Source organism: Bos indicus, chromosome 9, assembly GCF_029378745.1.
Source record: "Bos indicus isolate NIAB-ARS_2022 breed Sahiwal x Tharparkar chromosome 9, NIAB-ARS_B.indTharparkar_mat_pri_1.0, whole genome shotgun sequence".
Lineage (NCBI taxonomy): Eukaryota > Metazoa > Chordata > Mammalia > Artiodactyla > Bovidae > Bos > Bos indicus.
The window spans coordinates 72,421,247-72,435,363 of record NC_091768.1 but is presented as its reverse complement, the minus strand read 5'-3'; the positions used below and the strand labels follow the sequence as shown (position 1 = coordinate 72,435,363).

The 14,117-nt window shown below is 42.2% G+C and overlaps 1 protein-coding gene across 3 annotated transcripts in view; it reads left to right on the top strand.

Annotated features, from left to right (window-relative positions):
- The first annotated feature begins 7,536 nt into the window (after nucleotides 1-7,536).
- Nucleotides 7,537-14,117, top strand: part of SLC2A12 (solute carrier family 2 member 12) — a 75,919-nt gene continuing 69,338 nt past the window's right edge. For 2 of the 3 annotated variants that reach the window (XM_070796202.1, XM_019967463.2), the window contains exon 1: nucleotides 7,537-8,021. In XM_070796202.1, coding sequence (XP_070652303.1) covers nucleotides 7,907-8,021 — 115 coding nt within the window. In that variant the 5' untranslated portion in view covers nucleotides 7,537-7,906. The remainder of the gene's footprint in view (nucleotides 8,022-14,117) is intronic. The other variant, XM_019967462.2, reaches the window with a different exon arrangement.

The following is a 14,117-nucleotide window of genomic DNA, read 5'->3' as shown; positions in this document are numbered from 1 at the left end:
GATGCAGCCAGAATTAAAACCAAAGCTAGTCCTAGAACCTACTTTCAAAGTGATTTTATAAGGAAGCAATACAAAATCAATTTGAAGTTTTATTGTTCATCTCTATCTTTTTCTCCTGTGTTCCTTTATGCAAATATTTAGTGAGTGACTCAAGGTTTCAGCCACCATGCTAGACTCCGGAGGAGTGGCAGGGAACATGTGATCACAACTAGCCAGGTGGGCACAGTGGTTACAGTCTAGCAGGGAGAACAATTTAGGAAATCATCATGTCAGCACTGCAGTCTATGCCATGGGAGCAGGGAGTGGGGTCCTTGGCCCAGCTTTTGTAAAGAGAGGACAGAGAAGACTGAGGCATCTGGCAGAGGGAGATGGGGAGGAAGTGGGAAAGGAAGGAAAAGATCATACCTCCCAATTCCTCCAGTATTGAAGGGCAAGTATAGAGCCCAACCAGACCTCATAGAAAGCCAAAAGCCAAGACCATTCTCCTGGGGCCTGACCTAAGAGTTCCACCTCTCTGTTTGACTCTGTGATTTTTCATTCTCTTGTTCCCTCTCCACCCAGCTTTCTCTGATTTTGCACATCTCCTCTGCTGCCTCTACTATAACTCTGGCTTGTACAGATTTTGGCCTGCCATGGCCTGCCATAGCTCTGACCCCAGGCTTCACTTCATATTAATCCAAACATTCACCCACCATTGGTGGATACAGTGGAATGGCCCTTTCAATTTCCATTCCATCCTCCTTCTGCTTGGCTAGAGTAGAAAACTACACTTCCCAGAGTTCTTTGCAATCAGGCTCTAGACATCAGTTGGAAGTATCTGCAAAACTGCAAAATGGTAGGAAAAAAAAAGAAGAAGGTAGATATGATGGGAGGCTATTTTCTTTGCCTCCTTGGGAGTTTCCACTAGCCTCTGAGATTAAGTGAATGTGAGATTTTCCTGAGGCAGTATTTGACATCCATAACTTCTTGGAGAATGCGAATGTGGGGTGTGTTGTGCATGCTCAGTCATGTCCAACTCTTTGTGACCCCATGCTCTGTGGTCTGCTAGGTTTCTCTGTCCATGGCATTTCGCAGGCAGGAATACTGGAGTGGATTGCCGTTTCCTCCTCCAGGGGATCTTCCTGATCCAGGGATCGAGCCCGCATCTCCTATATCTCCTTCATTGGCAGGTAGAGGTAGATTCTTTACACTGTACCACTTGTGAAGCCCACAGTTGTTAGGGTTAGGGTTAGTGTTAGGTTTAGTATTTAAAACTGAACTTATTGCTCCATTAGGTAGCCTTAGACATAGGAGCTCAGCTGATGAGTCTGCTCTGTATTATTCTGGGAGTCATTTCTCAATGATTGGAATTGAATCTTTCAGGCTTTCCAATGATTTTATAAGCCCCCAGCTCCCTGTGTCAAAGTCCTTCCTGTTTAAAATTCCCAAAGAGAAATCTGACTGACATATAACCAATCTCTAATTTAGTTTAGAGAGTGAAGACCCCTGAAGAGAGGATCCTGGCTCATCCCTTTGGCTCCCTAAACATGGGAACTCTATTCCTAGTTTGGACAGTTGGGCTGGAGGTGAGCCTGAGGCGACTACAGTGAGGAGTGGGACAAGAATGTCTAAAAGCGTATGAGGTCAAGGAGGCACTGGCCCATCATAAAGTCCAAGATGGGACTAGATTGCAGAGTTTCCAGTGAGGAAGCAGCAGGAGATGCATCCAGAGAAATCAGCTGAAGCCAGATCATGCTGGGCATTTTAGGACTCATTAAGAAATGTAGGCCAGTCCCAAGAACAGTTGGCAGTTGGTCAAAGGTTTAAAACAACTGGAACCATTTAAGGGTCTGGATTTTAGACAGAAGTCTTGGCTGTAGCATGGAAAGTGGGCTTTGGGGATCAAAGAATGCAGTCAGGTAGACCAGTTGGAGGTCACTACAGCTGTCCACGCGGGAGGTGGAGAGTAGTCTGGATTTAGAGAGTGACAGCAGAGATGGGGGTGGGTTCCCTGGTGGCTCCGATGGCAAAGGATCTGTCTGCAATGCAGGAGACCCAGGTTTGATCCTTGGATTGGAAAGATCCCCTGGAGGAGGAAATGGCAACCCATCCCACTATTCTCACCTGGAGAATTCCATGGACAGAGGAGCCTGGTGGGTTAGAGTCTGTAGAGTTGCAAAGAGTTGGACACAACTGAAGTTACTTAGCAAACATGCACAAGACTCTCAAACCAAATATTTATCAAGTATGGGGAGTAAAGAGTAATTTTTTTTTCTGCCATTATGGCATAAAAAGAAAGATAACCTAAAGGAAAGCCTTGGTGATTGAAAAACTGTGGATGCTGCCATCCAAAAAGTTCCAAGGAAAATTTAAAAATTAAGAATAATTTAATTGGAAAAATAGGTAATAGAATGGAGAAGGGTGCGCATAGAGCTAAGCAATACAAAAGCAGATATAGGTTGAACCAACAGATAAGACATTGCAAAGCAGAGGAAGATTATAATTTGAACAGCCCCATTAATTGCCCAAATGGATCTTTGTGCAAATTACATTTTAACTTTGATTTTCTGGAAAATCTGTTTTATAAATAAACAAATTTCTGTCCAAGGGAATGGGAATGACCCACCTATAATTGTGCGATGTACGTATTGCACAACAGTGTATGGCAACCCTAATTTGAAGCACTTTTCTTCAGATTTATACTTATTAGATAGACAGTATTATAACAACATTAAGAAAATATTTCTTCAGAAAATACTTTTAAACATGGTTTACCCATGATTAGGACTAAATTCATATGGAGAAGGCAATGGCACCCCACTCCAGTACTCCTGCCTGGAAAATCCCACGGACAGAGGAGCCTGGTAGGCTGCAGTCCATGGGGTCGCAGAGTCGTACACGACTGAGTGACTTCACTTTCACTTTTCACTTTCATGCATTGGAGGAGGAAATGGCAACCCACTCCAGTGTTCTTGCCTGGAGAATCCCATGGAGAGAGGAGCCTGGTGGGCTGCCGTCTATGGGGTCGCACAGAGTCGGACACGACTGAAGCGACTTAGCAGCAGCAGCAGCATATGTGACCTAAGATTACTCTGTCAGTGTATTTGTTATTTTCAATTTTTCCAAATCCCCTTCTAGTCTCTGCCAATATTCATACTTTACAAAAAAAATTATTATGGTGGTAATCAGCATGCAATTTTCTACTCTGATTTTTTCATTTCAAATAATGGAAATAATATTTTATTATATTGCTATACTATCCTTCTTTTAACAATTCATTTTATAATTTTATATCAAATGGACATAGAATGAATTTAATCAGACTTCTTTTTTAATCTGAGGAAATTTAATCAATATGTTATAACTATTAATATTCTACTCATTAAAAATATTGAATACCCTTAGAAAAAGTTATTTGGGTAGTATGAACATGTAAAATAATAAATATTCTTCCAAAAAACTTCTACCAAGATGAATATTTTATTGGAGTATAGCTAAAAAGACCTGCATTGGTATCTGGATATTTTTGTCCAGAGATCATATTTGCCATTTGTGTTTATACTGTAATGCACTATTTTAGGATAAAAACTGGAGGTACATTTCACAAAACCAGAGGGCAAGGGGATGCACCACAGAGAAGCAACAGGGTGTAGTGGAAAGCATGTGAGTTTTGGAATGCAATGGATTTGGACTGCTGTGCTTTGAAATGGTATGTTCTGCAAAAAGACTTGCAGAATGCTCATAACAGCTTTATTTATAATAGCCCAAACAAAACAGCCCAGGCGCCCATCAGTAGGAAAATGGATAAATAAACTGTGATATATTTACCCATGGAATACTAGTCAGCAATAAGCAGAATAATCTACTAATACACACAAACATATGGATGAATGTTACAGTTATGGTCAGTGAAAGAAGCCTTACACAGGAGTATATACTCTTTGATTCCATTCTATGAGGAGCTAGAACAGGGAATGGTTACCCATGTGGAGAAAATCAGAACATTGGTTGCTTCTAGGGGTTTTGATGGGAAGTTACTCAGAAAAGACATAAAGGGACTTACTGGATGATAGTAATGTTCTGTAACTTAGTAGAGGTTTGGAGTGGACCTATGTATGTGCGTCTCTGAATTTATATAATGTTACACATGGGATTTGTGCATATTGTTGTATGTAAAATGTCTCAAAGAAAAAAAAAAGAACCTAAACAATTATTGGACTCTAGTTAATGACATACATACCAAAGTACTTCAACCTACTTTGAAATGCATAAAATCTAAAATGAATCAATGGATGGATAGAGGGATTAAAATCCAGATACACAGGTGAAAGAGCAAGCCATAGTAAAATGTTGATTATTGGAAAGTGTTTTGTTTTTTTTTTTTTGATCTGTGACATGTTTCATAAACCTCTCAGTTTCAATTTCTGCCAAATGAAGGCAGTAGTCTTTACTTCACAAAGTTGTTGCAAGGTTTAAGAAAAATCATCATAAAAACAGACCTGGAGGATACATAGCAGAGGTGATGCTGCTTACCTTCTCCTTCATCTCCTCTTATTTGCCTTGTCAGTTTATAAGCTGTCATGTATAGTTTGGGATTTGGTCGCATTAACTATGAGCAGGTGGTCTGAAATGGTGGTTGCTGTTGTTTAATCCCTAAGTCATGTCTGACTCTTGTAACCCCATGGACTATAGCCTGCCAGACTCCTTTGTCCATGGATTTCCTAGCAAGAATATTGGAGTAGGGTGCCACTTCCTTCTTCTCCAGGGCATCTTCCCAACCCAGGGACAAAACCCCCACTCCTGCATTGACAGGTGAATTCTTTACTACTGAGTCATCAAGGAAGCCCAGTCTGAAATGGTATGTAGCAAAATTATTGAAATTATGGGATATGAACTGTCCATCTGTTGATTATATCTTCCTTAAGTGGAGGAACAGTTTTTAAGGATAGTAGTGGCTCAAATTCCACTAAAGAGGGACAGCCTGTGGCGATACTTGCTTTAAAGAGAGTACCAAAAAAGAAAAAAAGGACAAAGTGTTTCAGAAAGTAGTCAAAGGGGTTTTTAGAAACTACATAGTTAATCAGGTCATTCGTGCTGCGATTCATGGGGTCACAAAGAGTCGGACATGACTGAGGGACTGCACTGAACTGAACTGAACTGAAGAGCCCAATATGTGAGCAGTCACTTATTTAACATGTATTTATTGAGGGTTTGCTGCATGTCTGGCACTATGCTTAGAGCTAGGGACACAGAGATGAATGAATGCTCAGGGTAGACATAGGGGCCTGCCCTCATGGGGCTTACATTCAAGTCATGCTAAAGTTAGTTGGATTTACAGGAATCAGTCTGTCATCCAGCAAATATTTACTGAGTATTCACTCTGTGCCAGGAGCTTGGAATATCCATAATGAACCAAACAGACACAGTCCATTGTCACAGAGCCTGTGATCTAGCAGAAAAAAGGAAGGTTGAATCAAACTGCTGTTGTAACTATAATGAAACTGTATCACGGTAAGTGTACAAAATTCTATGAAGGAGAAGTACAGTGTTCTTCAGGAAATTTCGTCAGAAGAATATTTCACATTAGTCTGGGAGAAAAGACTTTTTCTCCTAAACTTTACTCTGTTTAAAAGAGAGAAGTGAGCACAGACCAGAGCTGGGGAGAACCAGTGGCCTGCACTGGGTCAACAGTGAGATAAAGAACAGAATTAGAGGTACCGGGAGCAATGTGGTCAGTCACATTGTGTGCTATTCCTTTGCATGTCTCCTTGGTTTCTGCCTTAGGAGATCCTATGTGGTTCGGCTACAGAAAGCAAATTGAGAATTGCTGAATTGCTCTTCACCATAGTAAGGGATTCTGGAATTAGGTTTATCTTCTACTTGGTCAAAGACTACAGAAAACACCCCCAACACATCCATGGTGCCAGGAAGCTGCTGGAGACACGGGGCCTGAGATCATTAAACAAAAGCAATTATACAGCTGATCCATCGCAAGAACATGTCCCCAGCCGAGGTCATGGATTCCCAGCAGAGAGAAGACAGAAGCCAAGAGAATACCAAGAGCTGATTAGAATACGTGTGTCTTGAAGATAAAACAAAACAAAACAAAACAAAACAAAAAACCTGTTACTCCTACAATGATAACACATCCTGGGAACAAATACAAGCCACAGCATCACCGTACCACACATTCTATAGTGGGGACAGGCTAATCTGCTGCAGTCTGAACCACTCACCTCTGAATCAGAAGAGGGCTGGGTTACACTCAAATAACTAATTTTCCAGCACTAGCAGCTGACATATAATAGCATGATAAACATGATAAACACTAGTTGAATCAACACAGGTTTGTTTCCATTTGCTGCCTGATTCTCTGAAGGAAAAGAAATACATGGAAACATCTAATGATGAGCAAAGTAAATGTATAAATTACAAGTTAATTTAGAGGTGTGTTAGGATCCAGCCAAAGTGATGAAAGTGAGTTCTTCACAGTTCAGCTTCTGCCTCTGCAAGCACGAACTTGTTTCTCTGTCCACAGGAATGACAAGGACCAAAAGCTGCAGTTCATCTTCTTCAGGTACAGAAGTGCTCAAAGTGGCAGAAACCAAGAAAATCAGAGAAGCACAAGGCTTGAAAGTTAGCATATAAGAGTTATGGCATTAGATCACCTGGCTTCCTGGTCTCAGCTACACCACAGGCTAGCTGCTATTTTTGAGGTAAGTTACTTTGCCTCCATTTTCTTCTCTGTAGTATGGGTACCTGCCTCATAGTTTCTCCCCTCCCCAAAAAAGAATCATTTGAGTTAATGCCCTCAGCATAATTTCTGGCTCCATTGCATTAGTGCTCCATAAATTTTAGTTTTTACTCTTAATGATTTTCAAAAATGATCCCAATTTCTTCTCTAAGCTTTTTCAAGAAATATGGTTTGCTAAGTATATAACTAAAGGTAAAATGTCATGACTCTATAAGGCCTTTTATAGAAATATAGTCACAAATCAGGGTGGAAAAAAGTCCTTCTCAGGTCCTGATTTTGCTCCAGATTGGATGATACCACAGCCACACCATGGACCATAAAGTCTAGCCTCTTGGAATTGGAAATGCCCCTCCTTCTGCCATCAGGCTATCAGGCAACGCAACAAGAAATTTAGGGTCGGTTTCTCCTTTAGACAGCTATGCATAAATAAACTGGATTATCTTGCCGTAACCCCAGGATGCAAAAAGTCCAAAGAATCTGTGCATTATGACTTTGCCTACGCTTGGTCTCAGGCCTTGATTTGTCTGACAAGCCTTGGAGAGAGCGAGTATGTATGGTGTTTACCTAAGGTAACAACAGGTAGAAACAATGACTATGCTTCATGCTTTGTTGACTTCTCTAAGTGTCATGACTCTTGGAACAACAGTCTTGTAGAGAAATTGACACACTTTCCTTTCTGGTGTGTCTCTGCATAAATTGTTCCTCCCTCTGCAAGATTAACTAATACCATCTGTGAGTATTCCAGGCCCTCCCTCAGTTTGCACTTGGATCTGCCTGTTTCTTTTCTCTGCCTCTTTTCAAAGGTGCAAGAAGAGGAGAGCTCCCCACCACCTAAGGGCCAAACACTGTCAGAGCTCAGGTTCCCAAGCCTTGAAATCCTTTGCTTCCAACTCTGCATCTGCAGGCAAAAACAATCCTCCGGAGATTCGGCCCTCCCACTGCCTGTGATAGGCTGCTTGGAATAGCAACAGCCTGTGTCACCGAAAAGGGCAAAGCTTTCGGAAATAGAAACAAAGTTGGTCACAAATCACATTGGCTTTGCTCGAAGTTTTTTTTTTTTTTTCTTCCCCACCTTTCTTTAGCATGCAACTATGGGAAAAGTGACCGCTCGTGTCAGTTGGGGAAGTCGGGGTGGTTTGGTGCCCAGGGAACGGCTGTAACTTCTACGTGACCATGGTACCTGTTGAAAACGCAGAGGGCCCCAGTCTGCTGAAACCGAAGGGGCGAGCGGCGGAGACTGATGGCAGCGACAGAGCCAGCGGCGGCCCGCATCCTCCCTGGGAGCGAGGTAAAGCGAGGCAGCCTGGCTGGGGGACCGCGAGAGGAGCGCGCTGGACGCGTGTCTCACTCGTGTGTGTGCGTGTGCTTGTGTGTGTCCACGTGAGCGTGCAAGGTGCCTGGAGACAAGGGGACAGGATCTCGTGGGAGAAGCGACAAGGAGCTCTAATGTGAAGACTGAAGTCTCACTACTCCTAAGCCGGGTCCCCTCCTCTGTGTGGGCTGTATCAGGGATAAATCTCTTTCATTTGGAGAAATTGACTGGCAAGATAATCGCGCCGATGAAGACACCCCCACACACCCCCACATACACACATTTTTTTTTTCATTTCTTGTCACACATGGGTAATCTGTAACAATTGGACATCCTAACCACCATTTTAAAAACCAGCATTTTAAGGAGGCTTCCTAAAATTATTAGTTACATAATCAATAAATTCAACTTTCTTTTTAAGTGCCCAGCATCTTTTTGTAATGAATTTGAGCATTGTTTGCAGTCTAAAACCTCTGCTTACTTGCTCCTGCTTTCTTTAAAACTGGCATGTTAGACTGAGGTTTGTTTAATACTTCTCCTTCTGGAGGTGAAATTTGGAAAAGTTTTCATTCATTTCAGTTAACTTTGCTAAATCAAATGCCTTTCTTCACTTCCATGTTTACAACTTTCACAAACACACTGCCCACATGTAGTTGCCTCTCCCGATCAGTTCGTCTTCAAAGGAATAGGAACTCATTGTAATATGAAATGAAATGAGACACAAATAATACCCCCTTCCCCTGCTTCTCTCAGCTCTGCTCCCTCTAATCATATAATACATTCCCAGGCCATATATTAGAATTTCATGAATAATCCAAACCACCAGATAAATACAAAAAGCATTTATCTTTCATCTTGGGATGGATCTGTATACTTAGTTATTTTTTTTAACAATTGTTCTTTTAAAAGAATTTTGTTTTAATTTGATTTATTTATTGCATGCAGAGTATTAGTTCCCCAATTCCCTGATGGAGTCTTAACCACTGGACCACCAGGGGAAGTCCCCTATATGCTTAGGTTTGCATGGTGGGATTGTCTGATCTTGGAATTGAATCCACATTGGAACTGAGGCACCAAGCGACCCCTCCTCATAAATGGAGAAGCTCTCCTTCTCCCCTGCCCTCTTCCAGCTTAGCCCTCTTTCTAGTCAAGAATTCCCTCCTTCTAGTCAAGAATTAATATCTGGGGTCCCTCACACTACGGCCCAGTCCTCTCTTCAGCAGAGCTGCCACTTTCTCTAAGTGTGAGCTAAGTCCAAGAACAAACAAAAGAAACTTGTATTGGGGAGTAGAGAAAGAGTGGCGAAGTTCTCTCTGAATTCTCGCAAGATTGAGCTGGAGGGTGAGTTGAGGTGGTAATAGCGACAAAAGCAGTAACTATATAGAGTCAGTGATAAATGTCGCAAAGAAGTTGAAAACAAACTTTATGCTAGAGGGGCCTCCACAGTAACAATAAAAAACTATTTAGTTTTGATATGTCTTTGAAAGCACAGTGTCCTTTTAATAGGTCAGATTGTCCAAGTTCACAACGGAAAGCAAGAATGTGTGCTTCTAAAGACTGAACACACACAACTTTCAGTTTAAAGTACAACTTTAAACTGTTGAAACACTAAATGAATAAACACCATCAATTGTCTTTTACATTTAACTTTAAATGAATCTTTATCATGTAGAAGAAGAAACCTAAATGCTTTTCTTAACTCCTTAATGAATACAGCTTTGATGGGTGCTACATGTAGCTTATATTTAGACAAATACAAACCTTATTATTACTTTCATAAATTTTCCTAAATTGTCTTAGGCATTCTTGGTACCCAAAGGCAATTATACAGATCTACATATATAATGAACACATAGCACGGACTTACTCAGCTGTTTTGACAAGTTAGTTTGTCTCTTCTATTGGGGTTGTATTTTTGTCTGATTTACAAAGATGTCAAATGAAATATTTGACAAAAACTTCTTTCAACTTCTTTATATTTTAAACTTCCGTAGCTTCATGCAGGAAACTTCAAGTGTTTAAAATATGCTTAATAATTATCCTTCTTTTCCTGCATTTGAAGGTAGCAAGTTGTTCTATATTCCTAGATGAAAAACAATGTACAAAGAGGAATGAGTTATAAACCCCGGATAAGGTAATTAAAGCATTTGAGATACTGAAAAATGAAACAAACAAACAAAAAAACCCCTGTGATTGCACCCTTTAATGCTATTGTGCATAGTGAGAAGGGTTGGCAGGTTTTCCTTGGCCAAACCCTCTAAACTGGAAGGAATGCTTTGTTCCAGTGGCTAGAAGCTAATGAATTTAAATTCATTTTCAAGAAGTTATGGCTTAAGTGGGTACATTTTTAGTAAACATTTCAGCTTTCATAGACATGTTATAATTGACCTCGTAGGGCAAGGTTGAGCTCAATTTGAAATCTTGGTACTTAAAGCCAGCAACAGATATAGATGAGGTGAGAAACGTGATGGCTAGAGCACCTCACACAAGGAGAACAGGAGTCCAGAAGATGTGTGGTTGGCCCAAGTTCAGGGGGTGGCTGATCAAGGCGGACCCTGGCAGCCTGTTGCCCAGCGGGGCCTGCTTCTCCACCTCAGAAGCTGGGTCTCCCAGGCTCCTCTAATTCATGATTCAACAATTGGTTAGGAAGAGGGTTTCCTTAAGTCCTACTTTACCCGACTCGCTCTGCTTTTCCACATCAGGTCTGCCCAAAAGGTCAGAAAGAACAATATTTACGTGAGTGCATGTTTTCCACACCGCAGATCCAGCTGCCCCATGTACTGGAACCCAGATCGCTGGAACTAGGCTCACTGAATCAGCGACACTGACGGCACTTCATCCCCTCCCAGACCCTTCTAAGCCTGAGCTGCCACAGTCCCGCAGTCTGAGATTCATGAAATGCACACCTCTGCTAGTGAGGCGGCTGCACTATGGCAGTTGTCCTTAAACATGTTTAACGCTGCAAACTCCTTTCTGCAAATGGAGTCTGAGTAGGTGGTCAGTATGTGAGGCAGGTAAACATGGCACTTATTTAGTGGAAAGGGGGCAAGTGTAGAAAGAAAGCCCTGTGGCCTGGCTGCTTCTCTGCTCCCCTCGCATCCCCTGTGGCCCTGAGCCGGCTCTGGGGTCAGGATCACATTAGCAAACCTCAGGTCCATCACTGCTCTGGTTATGCAGGTCATGTTTTTGAGGTTGGGGCATATTTATGGTGCTCCTACTGTGAGCCTTGGGCCCTCAGAATGAGCCTAAACCAGTCCTTCTTGAATTGAGTCAGGCTTGGCCTTCTCAGGCTTCCTCAGACAGCTCAAGGAGAAGTTTACTTGTAAGATAGACTGAGAAGACTTTGGGGAATAGACTTGTTATCAGAGAAGAGAAGGTCAGACTGACCACCTTGACCTGGTAACAGAGCTTTGACTGTGAGACCAACTTTGGGAAGTTACTTTGGGAAGGCCCAGACCTTGACCATTCCCATGTTCCCAGGCTTTCCACATATTAAAAAGTGACGTCTGAAACTAATATAATATTATAAATCAACTATACCTTTAAAAAAGCAGGGAAAATTTTTTAAATAAACCATATACAGTATATATGTATCAAAAGAAAAAGTGACAAAACCCGTGACGAAACTTGTGCTTTTAAAAGCATGTGTATCTAACAAGTAAATGGCAGTTACAACAGCAACAACAAAAAAGTTGTGTATGGCTTGATATTCCCAAGGAAATGGCAGAATTTAGAGACATTTGAATTTATGAGGGACTATAGATGTTTTTGTCTGAAAATATGACCAAATTTAAAGATAACCATCTCCTCTTTCTCTTCAATCAGCTTATCTCTGGGTCTGTACATTTCATCTCATTTGGAAATCATATCAAAAATCTAAATTTGAGGGGTTTTGTTACAGTGAGACCTGGGTAAATGGCTTCTCTGGGACCTGTGGTGGTGGTGGTGTAAGTCATGTCCGACTCTTTGTGATCCCATGGACTGTATGTAGCTCCTCTGTCCATAGGATTTCCCAGGTAAGGGAGAAACCTCTAAACAAATATGGCGGGAGCTGTTCCTCTGCCAGCTCTGGGTGGGTGGTGTTTGACTCACACAGCAGGGATCTTTTCCCCTTTAATATCATGTCACCCCGAGAGGTCAAGGAAGATTGCTGCTTGTCACAAACCACCTCTAGGCTGCCACCACAGCAGCAGACATGCATTGATGAGAGCCTGTGGTGGCAGAGCTTGGCAGACAAGGAGCCACCAACAGTTCCCCTGACCTGGAGGGCCTGAAATTAGCCTGTGGATACCAGCGTGCCCGAGCAGGCTTAAAGCTGATGTCTATTTTGATAGGACAGTACCTTGGTGCGGTTGTTAGGTATTTTCAACATCACCCTTCTGTCTAGTAAGATTGCCGACAGGACCTGAGTGAGTTCTTAGGAACAAGCCTGGTGAATAGCTGGAAGGACCCTACTGGGAGCCCTCAAGTATATTTTTTATGTATTCTCTAGGGAGTACGTTTTAGTGGTCTAGACCCTGTAGTAGCTGAGAAAAACAGAACTCAAAATGCAATGAGTCCACTCTGGAGGCGACTATGGAAAATAATTTCCATGTATGTATTAAAGGTGAATCAGCCAATCTTAAAATGCAGTTTTTAATTGCTATAGATGTGTGGGATGATATTTTGTCATTGAAGAATAGTTAGTTCTTTTTTAAAAACTGATTAATTTTTGGCTGTGCTGGGTCTTCACTGCTGTGTGCAGGCTTTCTCTAGTTAAGTCGGGGCTACCCTGCCATGCGGTACTCCAGCCTTTCACTGTGGTGGCTCCTCTTGTTGCGGAGCACAGGCATTTAAATTGAATGGAATTAGGGCTCCCAAATTCAGCTTTTTCTCATGAACAGCCTTCCCCAAGTGGATGAGTTAGCGAATAAAATAAGGCAACGAAAGAAAGTCACCTAGAGTTACACCAAGTCATGGTGTGAGAAAGGAGAAGAGTTGAAACGGGCTGCTTTCCAAGTGGCTATTTGACCAAATGCCAAATGAGAATAATTCCCTATCCTGTCTTCCCTCAGAAAGTATCTGCTGCTGCTGCTGGTTAGTCGCTTCAGTCATGGCAGCCCACCAGGCTCCCCCGTCCCTGGGATTCTCCAGACAAGAACACTGGAGTGGGTTGCCATTTCCTTCTCCAATGCATGAAAGTGAAAAAATAAAGTGAAGTCGCTCAGTCGTGTTCGACTCCTAGCGACCCCATGGACTGCAGCCCACCAGGCCCCTCTGTCCGTGGGATTTTCCAGGCAAGAGTACTGGAGTGGAGCAGAAAGTATCCAACTTCTGCAAATTCCAGAGCAGTCCAGTGGTTAGGCCTCTGTGCTTTCACTGCTGAGGACCTGCGTTCAATCACCAGTCAGGGAAAAGGATCCCACAAGCAGTATGGCAAAAAAAAAAAAAAAAAAAAAAAAGACACAGAACCTGAAATCCCTCCAAGTATTTCCCAGCTGAAATGTTGAGCCAATATAATACCTTTATAGTAAACGTAAAGTCATATGAGTTTTTTTTTCTTTTTTTTTCTGTCTTGGCTCCTTGGGAAAGCTGTTCTTCCTGTATCACAGCATGCTCATTTATCCATTTGCTAATGGTTATGATTCAGTGATATACTAATTTTTCTATACAATTTAGGTAGAAGTGATCAGATCAGATCAGTCACTCAGTCATATCCAACTCTTTGCAACCCCATGAATCGCAGCACGCCAGGCCTCCCTGTCCATCACCAATTCCCGGAGTTCACTGAGATTCACGTCCATCGAGTCAGTGATGCCCTCCAGCCATCTCATCCTCTGTCGCCCCCTTCTCCTCTTAACCTCAGTTCCTCCTAGCATCAGAGTTTTTCCAATGAGTCAACTCTTCGCATGAGGTGGCCAAAGTACTGGAGTTTCAGCTTTAGCATCATTCCTTCCAAAGAAATCCCAGGGCTGATCTCCTTCAGAATGGACTGGTTGGATCTCCTTGCAGTCCAAGGGACTCTCAAGAGTCTTCTCCAACACCGCAGTTCAAAAGCATCAATTCTTCGGTGCTCAGCCTTCTTCACAGTCC